This window comes from Triplophysa rosa, linkage group LG2, assembly GCF_024868665.1.
Source record: "Triplophysa rosa linkage group LG2, Trosa_1v2, whole genome shotgun sequence".
Taxonomy (NCBI): Eukaryota; Metazoa; Chordata; class Actinopteri; order Cypriniformes; family Nemacheilidae; genus Triplophysa; species Triplophysa rosa.
In genome coordinates this window covers 32,684,177-32,704,187 of record NC_079891.1, presented here as the reverse complement: position 1 = coordinate 32,704,187, position 20,011 = coordinate 32,684,177, and the positions used below count along the sequence as shown (strand labels likewise).

Genomic DNA, 20,011 nt, shown 5'->3' with positions numbered 1-20,011 from the left:
CTAGTTATACCATATTATATGCCACATAAGAAAAAGTAGTGGATTTTTTCTTTGCCACCATTTTTTTCATGAAATCCTTATTTGTTTCTATACAGAATATAATACAATATACTATACTATAATATAAGAAATAGTATAATATTTATTGTTTTGTTGATTGAAGGAAGACCGGGGCATGTTGTCACACATGCATGACATATTTGATAGCTTTTCTGCAAAATAAACAAAATTCAGAGTACCCATGTAACGACATGGTCGAGATATTTTGGCAAAATCTGTATAATTTGTTTGTTCCATATGAACTTTGCTGTCAGTTCTTCTTATACTTCAAGCTTACTTAATATTCATAACCTCAATTCTAGCCACATCTTATCCCTAAAATCAGAAGCCCCTGACCCAGTCTTAAACCTAACATTGACCCAAAACCAAATCCTACAATCAGATTGGTTAATCCAAAGGTAGGACCAGCAATAATGTTGATCTAAGAACATGAAGATCAACGTTACCAATTGCCCCAATGTCTCCTACCTTGTACTTTAAGGTCACAAAAGGAACCAACAGCTGTTTGGTTAACTTACAAGCCTCGATTTTTAACCACCAGGATACACCAATCTCCATAATATGCCAGATCTCACTGGGGCTGAGGGATGTCCATCACAGGCAACACACTCCTGGTCCCACATGAGAGTCCAAGCATAGGCAGGGCATCTACTGTATGAAGACTCTGTACGGGACCAAACTGCCTCATGTGAAACTGCAGGGCGAGTTTACGAGTCATGACACGCAGGGCGAGAAAGGATGCCAGGATCTCGGCCAGCAGGAAGGCCAGGTAGAGAGAGTGAACGGCTCGCTCCAGAGGCAGGATGATGATGTCTGGATCCGTCATGAAGAAGAGGAGGATTGGCAGCTGGAAGAGGAAGGACAGCAGCCAGAATCCAGCTAACTCTGGAACCTCAAGAGAAAGAAAGGTAAATGTTATGCATAAAATACTACTGTTATAAGCCATAAAGGCTATATATAATCTTTTAGAAACTAGTTTTGATGTATATAAATATGTTTGATTTAAACATTTGTGACCCTTTAAATATAAATGAACTTTTGATTCCTTTCCCATTTGTTTTATTTTTTTCTGTATTAGTTTCTCTCACACAAGCATTAGAGATGCTATGAGGCCAATGCCGGCTGTTCTAATGAATTTTTTTATAAAGTTTCTTCAGTATTTACCTTCTCTTTGAGGTTCCCGACGTAACCCAGATACACACGCAACACTTCAAATATGCTAATCAGCACCAGTCCTGTCACCAGCAAACACTGGTAATACACGGGCAGTAAAGAAAACTAAAGAGGAGGTAAGAAAAAAGTTAGTATGACCCTGAAAATATTTCTGAGATATATATAATATAATTGAGAGAGGTGTTCAGTGAATTATAGTGTGAAGTCTTCTTTCTTGAAATTAGAAATGCTAATGCTAGCATCTTGAATAACTGTGATTGCAACAACCTTGCTCTCTTACAGGTATATTTTAATAAAAATATCTTATGTCATCATGGTTGCCCCCTCAAGATGCTTTGCTACCCATCCATTAGCAGTTTCTTACATAAATATATAAAAAAATGGGATATATACAATAATAGAGGGTATGCATTGATGTCCCTTTCCCACGTGAACATGTCGGACGTGTCCCCTGGGTGCAGGGCTGGACTGGGAAGAAAAATCGGCCCTGGCTTTTTTGGCCCACATCGCCCCTCCATCATTTCTGTCGACGGGGGGTGGGGGGTTAGGGGTGCATGGTCGGTTCTGTCGACCGGGGGGGTATGTGGCATGCATACGTGTCTTCTGCATTCGCAGTGCGTGCATTCGCATTTATAATACGTCAGTCTGAGCGGCCCAAGCGTGTGGCCCCATACGTTAGCGGCCCACCGGGAAAACTTCCAGAACGCCAGATGGCCAGTCCGCCCCTGCCTGGGTGGCAAAACACCCAGCAAAATGGCTGAGGAGAATAGGAGAAACAAAGAAACCGGCTCTCAAACACGCAATTATTTGCAGAAATGACAAGCAGCTGGACTCGACGGTGATCCCTACGACTTCCCTATGACTTACAAAGGAATCAAGTGCGCGGAATTGCGTTTCCTGATATTGTAAGCAGTCATTTTGCCACCCACAGGGGCGCGCTCTGGCGTGCTCACATGGTAAAGTGACAAGACATGCATACTCTCTATACATTTACATTTATGCATTTGGCAGACACTTTTATCCAAAGCAACTTACATTGCATTGTACTATACATTTGTTTCTGACTATATGCAATCCCCTGGGATCGAACACATGACTGTGGCATTGTTAGCGCCGTGCTCTAACCACTGAGCCACAGGAAAGCTAATGAATCACTCTATAGAATCACTCGAGCTGGAAGCGACAGGTCATTATCACGGATGCAAGAGTGATTTTAGTGTTGAACACTCTCTGCTAATGGCCTGGCAGCGGATGCAATAATGGATTTGATGTTCATACATTTATTGTAATAATAATTTACAGCCAAGTCACTGCACCTGGGTTATTATAGTTTTGATTTTAGTTTTATTTAGTTTTATTAATATTTTCAATTAGCTTTCATTTTTAGATTTTTCGTTTTCATGTTAATTTTAGTTAAAGTTTTTGCAATTTTTGTATACGCTTTTGTCATTTTATGATTAATTTGTTTATTTTTTATGTTGCTATAAGATTAATTCATTTTTATTTTAGTTTTATTTTAGTTTATTTATTTTGTTTATTATAATAATTTGAGTGCTTTAAACTTATGTTTTAGGCAACATTTCAATTTTTCATTTAGTTTAAGTTTTTCCAATAATTTTTAGGTCAATATTTGATTTGATTTTAATGAACAGGAGCGTTTTCAAAGTTTTAATTTTAGTGAACTAAAATAACCTTGCGCCTGACAATTTCCAAAACACAGAGGGACAAAATAATAAATGACCTTATTTGAAAGCATTTTCAGATAGTTCAAAGCTTCTCATTTGCTATTAACCTCAGTTGGCTTGTGACATGTGTTTTCATTAAAATGATCAAATTTAATCTCACCCTCCAAATTTAAAGGAAAATTAAACCTATACTTTTGGGACCACTTGGATTTTTTTGTTTGTTTTTGACAGCATTCTAATTTCTGTAATGTAAAGCAAAATGTAACAAAGTGTAAATGTTACATTGTAATGTAAAGCATGATGAAACACAAATGATACATTATTTAAATTGATACATTATGTATAACTATTTGTTGTAGCACAACAAGCATTTTAAATGTATCTTGATACAGCTGTTCTGACATTTGGTTTATATATGAGTTTGAATGACATAAAATGATTTGTTTATAGAGGACCTGACACACCTTCACGTTTAGCATAACAACCTCAGAAATCCACCAGAAAGGAAAGAAGAAGCTGTTGAAATAGAGCAGCATCTGCAGTGGAAGTTGAGAGGAGACCTCAGTACACGCTGATGAACACAGAAACATCAGGTGAGTCATCATGAAAGATCGACAGGTTTGATAAGATCACTTAACACCATATTCACTCAGTAATGATGTTTAATCAAATGTAATTGCTTTTTAAATTGTCCATTATAGATGTCTTTCAACACCTGGGGTAAACCGAATAACATAATCTTCATAATCAGTGTCTTATGAGAATATTTTAAACTTCCATAAATAGTGTCACATTACTGTAAAGCAATAGAGGCAAAAATCAAAGAACAATTTTATTAGTGGCTATGTTTTTATAGTCCCAGATGCTTTAGTAAGATTGTCTTTCATTTTAGAGAAAAGTTTATTATCATTTGAATATCACAGCTCAGATCATTCGGTCTTGGAAGATTTTGATGAGAAATATTTAAAAATATTTGTATAAATTTATATCAAAATCTCTGACTAAACAAGCACAGTTCAAGATAAATGTTAAGAAAAAATGTGACTTCTGTCTCTATTTGAGATATTACGTTTGTGATCACTTAAAAAAAATGTTATATAATATATATAATAGCTCCATAAGAAATTCCATCACTGAAAAAACTGAAAACTTTAGTTTAAAAGCTGACTTAAATTGTTATTTAAATCAAATTTTGGGGTTTTCAAGTCATTAGTCAAATAGAAGTCAGATTATTAAAAGTGATTTTGTACAGTGATACATTTTCTTATGGCGCTATTAAATATATTAGATTACTACTAACATTTTCATTGACTTTAAAAACATTTCAAGACTATGAAAGCTTATTTTATATTCAATTCATGTAAAATGCTTAACAGCAGTAGTGCTCACCTAGTGCTTTATTTACATTATCTTTTTATATCCACTTGCGATTTATGAAAAAGCAACACATTTTGTAACCTACGATATATAATCTAGACTGCACGTCTCACCTTCATTATCTTGATAAAAGTCCCTGAGGTCTTCACTGTCTCTCGTCCTGTTATTTAAAAACACTGAGCCGCTGACATTAGCCAAACCCACTCTCAGATTCTGAGGTATAGGTGTGTAAAACACAGGCATGATCAACACCATCCAGACATGCGTACATCTCCCATTTGGATTGTGTGTTGTTAGATTAATTAGAGCCACCCAAGAGCTCACCAGATTAAATCCGTCTAAACAGATGGAGTCTGACAGCAGGATTATAGACGTCACTCTTACAGAAATGTACCATGCTTACTATAGTTACCAAATTACTGTTCTTACCACAGTTATTCTTACTTTAATTGTAAATTTTCTGTAATGGCCATGTGTGGTCGTTTTTTGTAAATTAGCATAACAAAGAGAAAAAGATTTTATATTAAAGTTTATTGTAAAATCCATACACTGTGAGATTAAAACAAGTAGTAGTAAAACGAGTGGTAGAACAAACTGCCATCTGTGTGTCAGTCCAGAGTCTGACTGTGTGAAGTCTTGAGATCCTGGACGTCATGTGTAGCAGGATGCAATACCAGCTTCAACCAGCAGGTGTCATAGTTCATCCCGTGGCGCTTTTAAAGGGAAATGTTTGAAGTCCTCTGGGACCTCCTCACCTTTCTGTGACCTCTTATAGAAACCAAGAGAATCCAGCAAGCTGCTGATCTCATCTGCCTTCATCTTTTTCACAGGCACAACCTTAGGAAGGCAAAAATGAGTGAAAGAGGCCTTAAAGAGACTAACATGATCAAAACAATCTCTTATAGCCTAATTTCATAAAAAAGCCCGTTCTTCCTCTTTTGTCACCATGGCATTTTCCTACATAAATATAACATATAATACAGTAAATATAAATGATAATATACAAATATATGCATTCTCTTTATCAATAAATTGACAGATGCAGTATATGAATGTTTATGCAATAATAATGTAGGCCTATATATAAAACAAGTTCATTTATGTCATTTAGAAACTCTTAAATGACAATTTGTTAAGTAGTCCATCTTTCTTGTGTATGATATTTCTTTTACATTTTAGTACAGACACTTACATGACAAGAAGAAAGTGTGTTCATATAGTCCAAATAACCATATTTTTCTTCAAAACACAGTGGGATGATGCATATAAAGTCTGTCTTACCTTGACCTCCTCATCTTTGTCATTGTAGAAGATCAGCCGTGGTGTTTTATCCTCTCCTGACTCGTATTCCAGGTTGTGACTTTAAGCAGCAGGTTAAGGTTAACAGCGACAAACCGGAAAAGACCTTTGACTCTGGCTTTGAAATGTTTAAACATATGGCAGCACACATACAGCACTCTGGGCCTGTAAACTTTTCTAACGTGCTGGTAAAATTCTGTTTTAACAAAGCAACTTTATAGAAATAGGATTATTTATCACACAACGTCTTGAATTTCTTTGATATATTATGTAATTTATACTTGATATTAGAGAAATATAGAAATAAACAGCCTTTCATTTTCTATCATATTCATTATTCATTTCATATTCTTTAAAAAATACAATAGTTAACAAAAAGGAAACAGAAAATGAAACATAAGACTCATTTTTTTTAACAGCAATCCAAGGAAATGTTGGATACTACAATGCCCATCGCTCCATGAGGAATTTATAGAGCTCTGGCATTTTCTTTATGGATCATCCAACAACGCTGGGAGCCTGCCAGTAAAAAGCAGAAAAAACACAGAAAGTGTCAAAATGAATGTCGCTGTACAGTATATACAATTCTCTCACACTGACCGTACAGTATTAAAAGAAACTGTACTGAGCACTCACCAGCAGTTTTCCTCTGGCAATGATGAGCTCCTTCTCCTCAGCACCGCTTTCTGAAACATTTTCAGCCGTTTTGCCTGTGGCACACAGAATCACAAGAGTCACCAGTTTGAGCCACATCCTGCACGTGTCCAAAAAACACTGAGCTTTCTTGATGAAACCAGGGTCAATGCAGGAGTTATGGGTAGCTGATAGCTTTATGACGGCATGTGGCGAAGTCTGATTGGCTGATGTAGGGAAATCACATTGCATTAAATTAAACAAGAAACCAGAGGAAATGCGTTGATTAATCCAAGATTTAATTAACAAATGAATAATGAAGAAAAGTGAAGGTTGTTTGTTGTAGTCAAATGTTTTCAGAGGATTCTTTACAGTCAAGTTGTTTTCACTCAGCAGACTGTCGGGCAGCTGGACTTGTGTCACATTTTCCCACAAATCCACTGATGAATAACTAACACAACACAACACAACACAACAGCTGCTGAATAAACAACACTCTGATCCAGAAGAATAAAAGTCTGAGTTGGTCTTTGGGTTAGTCATTGAATAAGTCGTTAAGTTAGTTGTTTAGTCTTTAGTTTTTTTAGTTAGTTGTTGAGTTAGTCGTTGAATGTAGTCTTCTTCTGATCTAATCTTTGAGCCTATCTTGACAAAGAGTTTGTCTTTGAGTTAGTCTCGAGTCTTTTAACTTGTTTAAGTGCATGTAAATAGCATGAGTAGCAGATATTAAAATGTATTTTGTTTTCAAAAATATTTAAAAACAAGCTTTTCATTGAACAATATTTATAAGAAAAAAATATGCAATACCACCGACACCACAAGAATGTGAAATACAAACGGACAATATGAAAAGTCTTACCAAATAAACACGAAATAAAAGAGTACACTCAAAGTTATGCCTATTCGTTTAACATCTACATTTTACTGTAAACAGAAAAGATTAACACAGATTAACAAATATTTATTAATAAATAATTGACTGTTAAGAGTGAACTGTGTTTTGTTTTTCTACTTGACCAGATTTGATACTTTTTAAATTATATGTTTATGATCCATTTTGCGTATCCATCAATGTAGCTTTTTAGGCTATTTATTTTATTTATTTGTATCGTGGCCATTCCAGTGCAGTGTCTGTTGAATTTTTAACAAAATCAAACCGCAGGAGTGACAAAGTCATCCAACAGCAATGTGAAAGACTGACAAGACACGTAAGAACTGTCAAGGTCATCACAAAAAAAAATTTTTTTTTACTTTTTCTATAAATAAATGTACAAATATTACTGTTGTATTGCTCAAAAGTGAATATGAAATCGTTTTGTTTGTAGTATTTTTAACTCCCAAAATGATTTGTCTGCTAGACATGCATAAAGTGCCCTGGTGCATTGACTATCGGTCACCTACAGAGGGCGCCAATGTTTCAGGATAGACGTTTGGCATCGTTTTGAGTAAAATTGCTTCCAAAACTCTTGCCACAGACAGTTATGTTTCCAGTGAAAATAAACCATTCTCCATAGGAATGCTTGAGCAAAACCATCATCATCTATCATCCACAAGTAAAGCTGGGGCCCCATTTCTGTCTGTCTGTCTGTCTCTACAGCTGTGGTCAAACGCTGATGTGTAAAATGACACGATGTCTATCCCTAAAAAGACCCAGATTTTCCCTTTGGACCTGAGAATGATAATATCTGCAGGCCAGACATGAAGCCCAATGTAGGCTAACTCTGTGAAGATGTAGCTCAAGCCTATTGAAACTGGGTAAGCTTAAACAAAATATTGCTCTTTCATAGCTATTTAATATACATTTCATGTGGGTATGAAACCCACATGAGCACAGTATGCTGAGATCTCTTCTAAAAGTCTAGAGGAGACGTGTGAGATTTACAGGGTGTTTTTCTCAGGAGAAAAATCTGGGCAGCAGGAGCAAGAGTTTTGTTTTGACTAGCTGAACCAGCAATACCTTCCCTGGTCAACCAGTATCACCAGGATAAAACAAACAGCTGACCAGTTTGACCAGCTAGCTTTGCTGGCTGTCTAGGAGAAATAATTAAGAAATGACCTATAACTAGTAGTATACTTGCAAGTGTACTGTTTTTATAATCGCAGGGGCTACATTTTCCGTTTTTTAAAGTATGCTTAAAGTGTAAAGGTAGTAAACTTCAACTACATTTTTTGTTTGTACTGCAACTATACTAGTGAACTTATGTAGTGAACAGGTAATACTTTACTAGTTCAGTATAGTTCAATTGCACATTTTAGTTCATGAAAGTACACTTTAAACTACAACTTAGTTTTTAAACTGCAAGTAAGTTTTCTTTAAGTGAACTTACTGTAACATCATACTTTATATTATTTTGCACTTTAAGTACACTGCTATGTTTCTAGATATTACGTTATAATACTTTATAAATGTACTTAGACTTTTCTGTCAGTTAGTTTACTTAAGTATAATTTAAAGTATACTTTATTTCTGAGAAGTACATAAAAAGTACACAATTGTGTTTACTCAAAAGTCATTTCAACGTACTATTTTAACGATGTAACTTATAAAAATAATGGTTTTATTTTGATAAGTTAAAGTAAAAAAAAAGTAAAATAGTAAGTTGAAATGACTAGTAAATTGTACTTAAGGCAGCAAAAATCTTTGACGGTGTAGACTGAAAGTATACTTTATATGTTAGTTTAAAAGAAGTACACTTGAATAAACTTCTTTTTTGTAAGGTTTTTATACAAAAGTCCATTTGCCCTCAATAGTTCTGAATTTAAACGTTGAGCACATGAATCCTGTGTTTAAAGACAAGTCCCGCCTTTAACTAAACATCAAAAACATGTTTACAAGCTCTTCCGCTCTTTTCCTTCCATGTGAGAGTGCCACCAACCCTATGTGCACACGTAAACAAACACGTACCATCTCCGGTTTAAACTGCACACACACGCATTACCGCCATCCCTTCCCAGCATGCCGTTCTCCAGCAGCACACATAATGAGCAGAAGCCATTTCCTCCACCAGAACCTCGGGCTCTCGTTTGTCTTTTTTTCCTCTCCCTCGGCTTTCCTCCTCTCCCTGTTGTGTTTCTCCACACTCAGCATTTAGGTAGTTCTTCCCCCTGTTTCCAAAACAAGCACCGTTTGATCCCGGACGTCTGGATCCTCAGGGCATAGACACACACTCGCTCACAAACACAAGTTTTGAGTTCAAGTTTCATCACCAAACTTAATGGTGATTGTTTATTTTTGGCTGTACGGAATTGGTAAACCCATGATTTTAGGTTGCTTTATGTTCACGTCTAATTAAAAGAGAATTATGGGAATTTCAGGTCAGGGTTATATATTTAGGTTTGAGCGGTGGTGACATCATTAGGCTGGATTGAGGTCGATCATTCACACACACGCAAAGTGAAAGGCCAAAGCTGATCGCATATGAGATAATGGAGGAAAAGCAGAAAAGGAGACAAATGTGGATCTCCACCATTGCTGATCGACCCTTGTGCTGTAATCCAAGTCTCCTAATGAAAACCACATGCTCTCTGAAATGACTGGGGCTCAGAGAGAGAGAGAAAGAAAGAAAGAGCGAGAGACAGACAGTAAAAGGAGAGGAGAGAGAGAGGTAGTGTGAAAGATAAAGCAACAGGATGTAGACACAGCTTTAAAGGGCCTTTTAATGAATTCAGACTGGGTCTCTCTAGATACTGGCAGTACATGGGAGATTCAGAGCTTTGACACTGGGAGAAGGATTTCTTTATTTACAAAAAAGAAACTGGAATCTTGAAGTCTGCCAGATTTCCATTGGTTTTCTTTTTTTGTAGATTAGGCTATGTTTAATATGAATTTACCAGTAAAGTTGATTTCTAATTTGATTTAAATAGCAGAATTTTCCAGGCAAAAGGCTTGTTAAATAAAACAATTCTGTAAATTGAAATCAAAAGCCTAAATATTGTTTGTGAAAAACTAGGAAAGAATATTGAAAACTTATTTCAGAATAAACTGAAATAAGTTTGAGGCTCTAAAATGATTAACTGAAAAACAAAACAAAAGTAAAGTAAAAGAAAAGTAAAAGAAAACAAAAGTAAAAGAAAACAAAAGTAAAACAAAACAAAACAAAAGGAATGAAATGAAATACGAAACGAAACGAAATAACACGACAAAAATAAAAAGTAACAAAATTTAACTAAAATTACAATGAAATAAATAAAATGAACAAAAAAATAAAACATAATTAACAAAAATAAAACTGAATAAAGGAAACACTAAAATAACTCTGGCTAATTGGATAATTTAGATTTTTGACAGTTGCTTGTCATAATACTGCCAAGTTTCAACAGACATTAGACCATTAAACTGATAATATATGCATGGTTTTTTTGCAACAAGTACCGGCACATCCACGTACGTGATCCAAAATAAATGAAAACATGTGAAGGTTTATCTTTCTATTTAATGGTCTAAGAAAAATGAGAGCTGTGAGCTGTTTTCCTCAATCTTCAACACTTTTCATTGGTGTGATGGTTACAGAAGCTCTCCCTCTCTGTCTCTGCCTGAAATCCGAAAAAAATCTCTGCTCTGAGAATCTGAAACCTGAGCCATGAATAAACCATACTACTTCCTCCTCTCAGTCAGAGAGAGAGAGAGAGAGAGAGAGAGAGAGAGAAAAGAGGGCTAAGGGGGAGGGATGTGTGGAGGGAGAAATGGGGAGATGGGAAATTTTCCGTTAGATGCAGATCCTCTTGAATAAACAGAAAGATCAGGCAGAAATATGCTGATAAAAGAGGAAAAAGAGAGGAGTGTGGACAGCCGTTTGCTGACCGTGCATCTCTTCATCTATTCAGAACGGCTTTGCTTATAAGTGAGGATGAAAATGGGTCAGACAATTCTGCAGTACACTATTGCAAATTGAGCACAAATCTTTGATTGTCAACATCGCTGGAGATTTTGTGTATTAAAAGAGATTGTTCTGTATCTTGTCTTCAATACTTCAAATTGAAAGGCAGATAGGACTTTTAATATAGCTGATACTTGCGGGTTAGAGATTTGTTTAAAAAATACAGTATAGGTTTGGTGGGCAACTATTCCTCTAGCTCATTTAGTGGGGCATTGTGCGAGCAGTGAGAAGGTTGCGGGTTCGATTCCCAGGGAACACAAATCATGATGAAAAAAGTACTGAATACACTGGAACTCATTTTGGATAAAAGCGTCAGCCAAATGCATGTAAATGTAGAAACTGTGTTTGTGTTTAAGACATGAGTGAAGCTGTGGTGCCAATGCGCATCTTTAGCAGTCTTTAACTGTTTATTGAATAGATTAAGGGAGTGCAGTTTGGACGATCACAACAACACAACAATGAAATCGACAAAACTGGCAGGGATGTCATCTGAATCAATTGGACCCGGGACAAATTGTGAGTGAATGGGCCTGCGTACATTATATTCTGTTACCTGAATATGGAAAAAGGGTTTAAAACTGTACTCTTTTGTCACTGGGGCAGTACCCTATGGTTATTGTTTGTACTGGTTTCCAAAACAATATAATGTTGTTGGACTTATTGGACTTGGGTACCTTTAAATGTACAGTTTAAAGGGATAGTTCACCCCAAAATTAACATTTACTCACCCTCAGATTGTTCCAAACGTTTAAACATTTCTTTGTTCTGCTGAACACAAAGGAAGATATTTGGAAGAATGTGGGTAACCAAACAGATCTCATCCCCCATTGACTAGTAGGTGAAATAAATACTATGGGAGTCAATGGTGGATGGGGTCTGTTTGGTTACTGACATTCTTCCAAATATCTTCCTTTGTGTTCAGCAGAACCAAGACATTTACACAGATCTGGAACAACATGAGGGTGAGTAAACGATGACAGAATTTTCATTTTTGGGTGAACTATCCCTTTAATGTTTTGTACCCCTATTATTTAACTGGTACACAACAGGTCGGGTACAATCAGGGGCGCAAAAATGGGGTATGCAGTATATGCGGTGCATAGGGGCGCCGCACAAGTGGGGGCGCCATTGTGCCAAAATATTATTTAACATTTTTTTAAATAAAACGTTATAAAAAATATAACGAAAAAGTCATTATCTAAAACGTTTTAGTTTCACTTTTGTCTAGCATTTTAAACGAGTTCAATAAATATATAATTTATTTAATCAAGTTATTATGTCAACCAATCACTCTTTCACAGTCAAATGACCAAATGGATCGAGCAAAGAAACTTCCCAAAGCACAGAACAGAACATGAAAAGTAAATTGACAAGTAAAAAACAAGTTATTTAACGTTGCCTGAGAGGTAGTTCATATTATAATACAATATCAGGTCACCTCTAGGCCTACATCTTTGGCGCTTATAAAATAAATCTATGTTTGTGAAGGAGCTTTATAATTACATTCGGGAGAGTCTGAGACGGTTGTTAAAGCTGTTAAGTCTCCCACCATCACGCATTATCGGGTTCTTCATTAATCGTCGGACGCGTTTTCCCCATATGACGACGCGAGCTGTGAAGTTTGAACATCAGGTCCATGTCCTTCACATAACGCGAGAAGTTGCGTCTTCTGCAAACAGCGCGCAGCACAGAGCACCGAAGATATTGCGTGTGGACACTGAAACAGCGCAATGATTGACAGGATGACAGAGACAAGAGCGCAAAAGAACGTTTGTTAATAAAAAATAATTTGAGCATTCAATATAAGTGAGTTTGTCTTTGTTTTACTTTAATGATGTTTTCATAAAATGTGAATGTAATACAGTTCAATAGAAGGGAAGGAAGGAAGCGCGAACCGGCGAACATTAACAAACTTTAATTCAAAAATAAACAAACAATAATCCAAGAATAAAAGGCCGGCAGCCACCTCACGGTCGACTGCCGGCCACACAAACATAAACAAACTTAACAGTTTCCGGGCCCGGGTCCTCTCTCTCGATGGTCCGGTCGCTCGTCCTCTTATGCTCCCGAGCTCCCCCGTGAGGCATGCGGGGACCGGCGGTCGCACAGCTGACACTCGTTGCCACTTACGCCGCCGGCCCCGCCTTACTCGCCCCACGGCTCTCGCCCCGCCTTCCTCGCTACAGTGAACCACTAACTAAAAATGCTTAAAGCAAGGGGAAAATCCAAAGATTTTTTATTTATTTGCCTTATAATATCTGTTATCCATCTTATTTCGTTTTTTCAATAATATTTGAATTATAAATTCACAGTAAAGGTATGTTTAACATAGGCAAATTTTATTGTTGTGTTTTTATTAAATATTAATGAACCACAAACTAAGCATTCGTTTTAAAGTAGGCCTAAGTGGGAAAAGAACAAAAAAATACAACGCGAGTATATCATGTGATACGTCTTATTCGTCTTATTCTGATAATAATAAATAATGTTAATAATACTTTTTGTTGAAGGAAAGGGAATAATCTATATATAACTTTAAAGATCAAAATAAGTTTATTTCCTCATCAGCACATCTCTGGGCTACAACTCGATTGTTACTTATATTTGGGATATTTAAAGAAGTTTTATTATTTAAAACTTGACAAGTTTTTTTGTTAAAGGTTTTAAATGTCAAAATTCTAGACTACATAAGTGAAACTCACTTTTCAAAGAATACAATAAATAGCCTTATTTGAAGTCTTAGAGGCTGTGTCCACCGAGGCGTTTACGCCTGCGGCCGGCGTTTTTTCAATTGTTTCCTATGGAAACGCCGCGCTTTAAAAAAAAAAGCCATCAGCTGACGGTTTTTTTCCGCGCTCTGCGCTGGTGCGATGCGTTTTTTTCACGCTCAGCGCCGGCGTTCGACCGATCGCCCTGAGTTGAAAAATGCTCAACTTTGGGCAGAACGCTGCACCTGCAGCGGGCGTTTTCAGCCGAGCTCCTGCCGTTTTCAGCCGCGTAAATGCTCGGTGGACACAGCCCCTTATTTGGTTATTATAAGCAAAAGATCAATTTAAAAACTGTTTAGCCTGTTATCCGATTAATCAAAAAACAATCGTCCAATTATACGGTTATTAGAATAATCGTTAGTTTCTGCCCTAATTTATTGTGTATGTCAAGCTTTGTGTACTTTTACTACTTTTTGCTCCTTTGTTTCATTATTTTTCAGATTGTTATTTATCTTTTCAGAATTGTGTATCTGTTACATTGTGAAGCAGTTGGAAAAGTGTTTCTGTAAAAGGAAACCTTTATGCTTCTGTTATAGATAGGGTTGGGAATCGTTTCAATTTTATCGATTCCGATTCCAATTCCGATTCTGCTTATCGATTTCGATTCTTATCGATTCCCAGTTTCGATTCCACAGTTGAAGTAAAACATTTAGATATCAACCTGTATGGTCATTTAGCCTGCTTTTTGACTTGTTTGCAAAATATATTTAAATATTTATGAGCACCGTTTTGTGTATATTTACAAAAAGAAACACACCTTTTCTGCTTTATTACAATTTGTAATATCATAGTTGAACTACATAATGGTTAAACTGCAGTTACTATAATGCAACTATGGTTAATTTGTGATTCCTGTGCTTTGATGCAAATTCTATAGCTAAACTATGCTTACTATAGTAAAAAATATTGATAATTCTCATAAGGGCTTTTATTGAGATATCAGCAGATCATGCAACGCATGTACTTTTCTGAAAATATGCACACAGGAATTGATAAGAGGAATTCAAATTTTAATCTCAAGTATCCGATTCCTATTCCTTTCGATTCCGATCCGATTCCTAGCCTTTCGATTCCGATTCCAAATTGGAATTGATTTTCGATTCCCAACCCTAGTTATAGATGCAAATCTGATTGTCACCTTCACATGATGTAAAATAGAATGACTCCAAAGGTAATATACAACTTGTCTGCAGATTTTTTATTTGTTGTGTGTTTTCTATATTGGGGTGGCCGATGGGGGGCGCCAATACTGATCTCGCATACCCCTCAGAAAATGTGCAGTTGCGCCCCTGGGTACAATAATATACCCAAAAAAGGTACAATATTTTATGTGTACCACCCAAGTGACAGAAAAGGTAACGTTTTGTTGCCTTTCCCATGCTTTCATACATAATGGTAGAGACTAACAGGAAAGTGTGAGATGGAGAGTAGGGAGCGGAATCGGCAAAGGACCTCGAATCGAGATTCGAACACAGGTTGCCAGAGATGCAGTTGCACTCCATGTCAGGGCGCTAACCATACATCAATTCTAGTTCTCTCCAACTTGCAAACCGGTGAACAATGAGTATACTGGTACCTCCTATATATATAAATAATAGTTTATTTTAGCCCTAAATCATATTAACTGTATGAATGAGTAGCGTGTTATCACCTCAGATGGGTCAGGCTCATATCACAGTGTGAGTACGGTAGATTTAGCCTGTAATAATATTTTATGCACACACATGATCTCAGCACTCCTGTGAAGCGCTGAGCTCAGCATCCAGCGGTTAGAAGCAGCGACACGCGCCAAGCGTCCTTCCAGTAATAACCCACACATGGCAGACGCACAGACACGTATGCTGTGAATCACTGACCTCTGAGAATGCTACACGCACGGCACAGACACCGTTTCAGACACGTATGAGAAATACAGTTATTCTGAAACTTGTTTGGACACTTCATCACCTAGAAAACGCATCGTTTTATCGTCGTTCAATCGACTTTTCACCATTTAAAGTCTAGCAAACTTATTTTTGTAGGCCTAAGTGTGTCATATTTGAATTAAATGCCACCGGTTTGTAATGTTTTGTTATCTAATTCAATGACATTTATGCGTGTGTGGCTAAAGCTGATAAACACGTACCCAAAAAAAGGCCAAGGAAAATTTTTTGAAATTCTGAACTCTACTGAAGTCCACTTTATTGTTTCTTTTCTACGTGTTTATCAGCTTTGCTATAAGCTACACATAGTTTCAGAATAGTTTATGTTTGCATTATTCTAGTTTCGTACCTTTTTTCATACATTTTATGTGCGAGTGAACATTGTGAACGATGCTACAGTATAAATACATTTGAATTGAAAATGTCTCTTGAGGGTTACGTATATACATTTAAACCAGTGTTGCCAGCTATTTGGGTTCGAAAGCAATATGTTGTCTTTATAATGTAACACTTGCTATTGATGTAAACAAGTTTCAATGATTTTTTACACACAAACATTACAGATGGATATAAAGATTGAAAACCCCTGACTGAAAGTATGATAAATAATATGTTATATGACTATCATACTGTACAGTGCTACAATATTTTAAAAAAGTTTTCTTTTGTTAAAAAGGAATCTAGAGAAATATAGGTACAAGTTACTGTACGCCAGCGTTTCATTTTTGCAGCATGACGCCCACTTAAAGCCTTTTTCCAATGGAAACCTGCTTATACCGGCAATGACTTCCACAGCTTTATTAAATTCTCATAACTTATATGACAATAAAACATCGCTTCCACTCTGTTTGGACAAAAAACAAACAAACAAAACACATTTTTCAACTCCTTTCGAGCGTAACTCGACCCTTGGCTCTTTTGTGCTTTGCATTGCAGAAAATGTTTGTCTTTTTTGCCTTAACTCATAAATTTCTTTCTCGTTTTTTTTTTCTTTCACATGGGCTTAAATCACTACCAGATGTGCGTGCAATCTGTTCCTGTTGCCATAACGACCGCAGGCTTGTTCTGCAAAGCCTTGTAGTTGTGTGTCAACTGGCTGACGTTCAGTGGCTGCGCACAGGACGGTCCTGTTGTTTAGGAGGACCTGCCACCTGAGTAACATCCAAGCCTTTGAGAGATATGTTTAGACTGGCGTACAATTTGTTATATAATCTCCTCCAAAATGTATTTTCTCTTCCCTCGCAGATGACTGCCATAAGCCATATCTTAAGATTTATTATGAGAAGGCCTTATGTTTGCTTCTGAAGTCCTTGCTTTGTGAATGCAGTCATACCTTTAGAAATAAACCTTCTTGAAGGAACACGGTTGAATGAGTTGGAGAGCGCTGGAGTGCTGTGAGATGTCGGTAACCTCGACTGGATTCGATATCTGCAGAAAAGATGTCAGTGGAATGTTTTAAGAACAGTGTGGAAAATGTAAGAATCTTTTATAGTGACATTGAAACCTTTCAAAAACATGTCAATGTGCCCAGAAATTTGAGAACAGTTTTGTTCACATACAAACAAAGAGACGGATAAAAAATGAAAAGGCCTTTGGTCATCTTAACATTTTTGGTGCTTTGCTGTAACTGCATAGAAAAAGTAAAGCATTCAGACAAAACTAAGAACTCATTTACAAGTCAACACCCTTAGCTGAAGTCTTAATCTCAAGTTTGTGCTCAATAAAGTTGTACCTAAATGGGAGGTACTGCTTAGTTCAGTGGTTCTCAAAACCTTTTTGTTGTAAGGCCCCCCTTTGTGTGGGGTGCATTGCTTTGTGGCCCCCCAAATAAAGATTTATAATCTTAAACTTAGAATTTTTATTAAACCAAAAATATATTCAGTATTACAATGCTGGATATATATATATATATATATATATATATATATGAATTAGGGCTGTCAAACGATTAATCACGATTAATTGCATCCAAAATAAAAGTTTGTGTTTACATAATATTTGTCTGTGTACTGTTCATAATAATTTTGTATTTATAAGCACATTCAAATACATGCATATAGAAAAAGAAAAATATAAAAATGAACAAACATTTATAATTAATTTAAATTATTGGTAAATATAAATAAATACATAATTTGATTAAAAAAATCCTAAATATTTATACATGTATGTGTATGTGTTTATAAATACAAAATTAATATCCACACTACACAGAAATATATTATATAAACACAAACTTTTATTCTGGATGCGATTAATCGCGATTAATCGTTTGACAGCCCTAATATGAATATATACAGTATTTATAGATATATATATGTGTGTGCGTAACTTATATATATTCAATATGATCTGGAGCCAGCAGCAGATTAATGTAACCTATCAGAGCCTTTATATTCCACGGAAGGTTTTGTTTGTAAAACACATGCAGACTCACAGTTATTGCCACGTGAGGCTCAATGTCAGACGTTGCACGACTGCATTGAAAACATACATGTGTGCGTGGATACTTAAACGTGCGAGTATAGCGCCCGGCTTCTCTGGTTTCAATTAGCGATCACATGATCTTCATTGCCTGCTGCCCATGAAACCTTGGCAGCTTTCTTCAAGTCCTCATCTCTCCCTGAAAAGAGGAAAAAAAGAGAGCGAGAGCAAATACGTCGTGCATGATGCTTTAACTGCAGGGCCCCTCGCACAGACTTCCAACTGTTTCTGTGTGAAAGAGGCTGTTGTGCCAGTAGAGGAGCTCCCGTGGGCCCTTCAGACTTTCATGAGCATATGACAGCCGCTGAAACAGCAGTTTGCGCTATGAAAACCTCCCCGGGATCCCCTGCAACGCCAGCCAGGAGTCAGAGGAAACTGTAAAGTATTTACCGTAGATGGATATAGGCGAAAGAGAGAGAATAGGTTTTGAGGCTACACTATTTTTCATGTGATCTTTTCGTAAAAAGTGCAATGCATAACTTTCGATTCTCTACCATCATCACGGTTTGAAGCACAAAGTTGACAGTCGTGGTGGTTGCCATGGTGAGATCACATGACCGTCTGAGCACTAAAGAACATTGAAAGAAGACGTCAATGAATTGTACGTTTACAAGTTACAGTTTTTTTTTTTAATTTCAAATACGGTAACAACCAAACATTAACATAAAATGACAAATCAGACCAAAAAAACACACGATTGTTATTGATAATGCTCCATGTTTTAAGGCTAGGCTTCACTTCCAAGCTCACGCCAAAGGCAGAGAAGAAACGGTTTATGTTATTCATACTCCTGTAAAAATCATATACTGCAGTTGGTAATGTTCTGGACTGCGTGCAAAAACATGAAAAGTCGTTTTTTGTCGAACATCCCGCGTGGAATAAAAAGGAACATGGGGTTACATGCATAGATAACGGTCATCTCTCATTGACCCCTGCATCATACAGTTTATCGTTTCTGAAACAAGAAGAACAATAACGTCCACAGAGAAATGTGAAAAACCTCAAAAGGTAAACAGTAAGATATTTAAACATACAAACAGAATGTACCTGATGTTGGCGCATAAAATAAGCAAAATAAATGTCATCAAATTTGAAAACCAGTTCATTTGACACACAAAAAAGCAAGATATACGTCGTATAAGCACAGCTTACAAATGTAGGTAACAATATTATTACAAAATATCTTAGCATGTAGAAAAATATAACGTACCATATGAGGGAATAGCAGTTACTGTACACCACAATCAAAAATCCGGTCTTCGTGAACTTGTTTACAATCTAAAAAGACCTACAGGTCCATGTTGAATGTTTAATTCTAGATGTTTCATAAAAACGTTACCATCTAGTTTTCTTTTCCTTCATCTTTCGTTTTGGAATCAGCTTAAAAAAGATTTGCAAGTGCTGTGGGGTGTTAGGGACAATAAACAAAGAAACAGATAAAAAATGAAAAGGCCTTTGGTCAACTTAACATTTTTGGTGCTTTGCTGTAACTGAATAGAAAAAGTAAAGCATTCAGACAAAACTAAGAATTCATTTACAAGTCAACACCCTTAGATGAAGTCTTAATCTCAAGTTTGTGCTTAATAAAGTTGTACCTAAATGGGAGGTACTGCTTAGTTCAGTGGTTCTCAAACTTTTTTGTTGTAAGGCCCCCCTTGTGTTAAGTGCATCGCTTTGCGGCCCCCATATAAAGACGTATAATCTTAAACTTAGAATTTTAATTAAACAAAAAA

The 20,011-nt window shown here is 36.4% G+C and overlaps 2 protein-coding genes across 2 annotated transcripts; both read right to left on the bottom strand.

Moving 5' to 3' along the window:
* On the bottom strand, positions 1–4,539 carry zgc:112294 (transmembrane protein 17A). Its single transcript, XM_057324605.1, has 4 exons — positions 4,409–4,539; positions 3,383–3,489; positions 1,225–1,338; positions 1–952 (listed from the first exon to the last, which is right to left on the bottom strand). The coding sequence occupies exons 1-4, from the start codon at positions 4,536–4,538 to the stop codon at positions 632–634; spliced, it is 672 nt and encodes a 223-aa protein (XP_057180588.1). The 5' UTR covers position 4,539; the 3' UTR covers positions 1–631.
* Positions 4,540–4,851: 312 nt separating this feature from the next.
* On the bottom strand, positions 4,852–6,445 carry selenoe (selenoprotein e). Its single transcript, XM_057322211.1, has 4 exons — positions 6,231–6,445; positions 6,037–6,113; positions 5,577–5,655; positions 4,852–5,132 (listed from the first exon to the last, which is right to left on the bottom strand). Exons 1-4 carry the CDS (start codon positions 6,345–6,347, stop codon positions 4,989–4,991), a joined length of 417 nt encoding a protein of 138 aa, XP_057178194.1. The 5' UTR covers positions 6,348–6,445; the 3' UTR covers positions 4,852–4,988.
* Between the last annotated feature and the right edge of the window lie 13,566 nt (positions 6,446–20,011).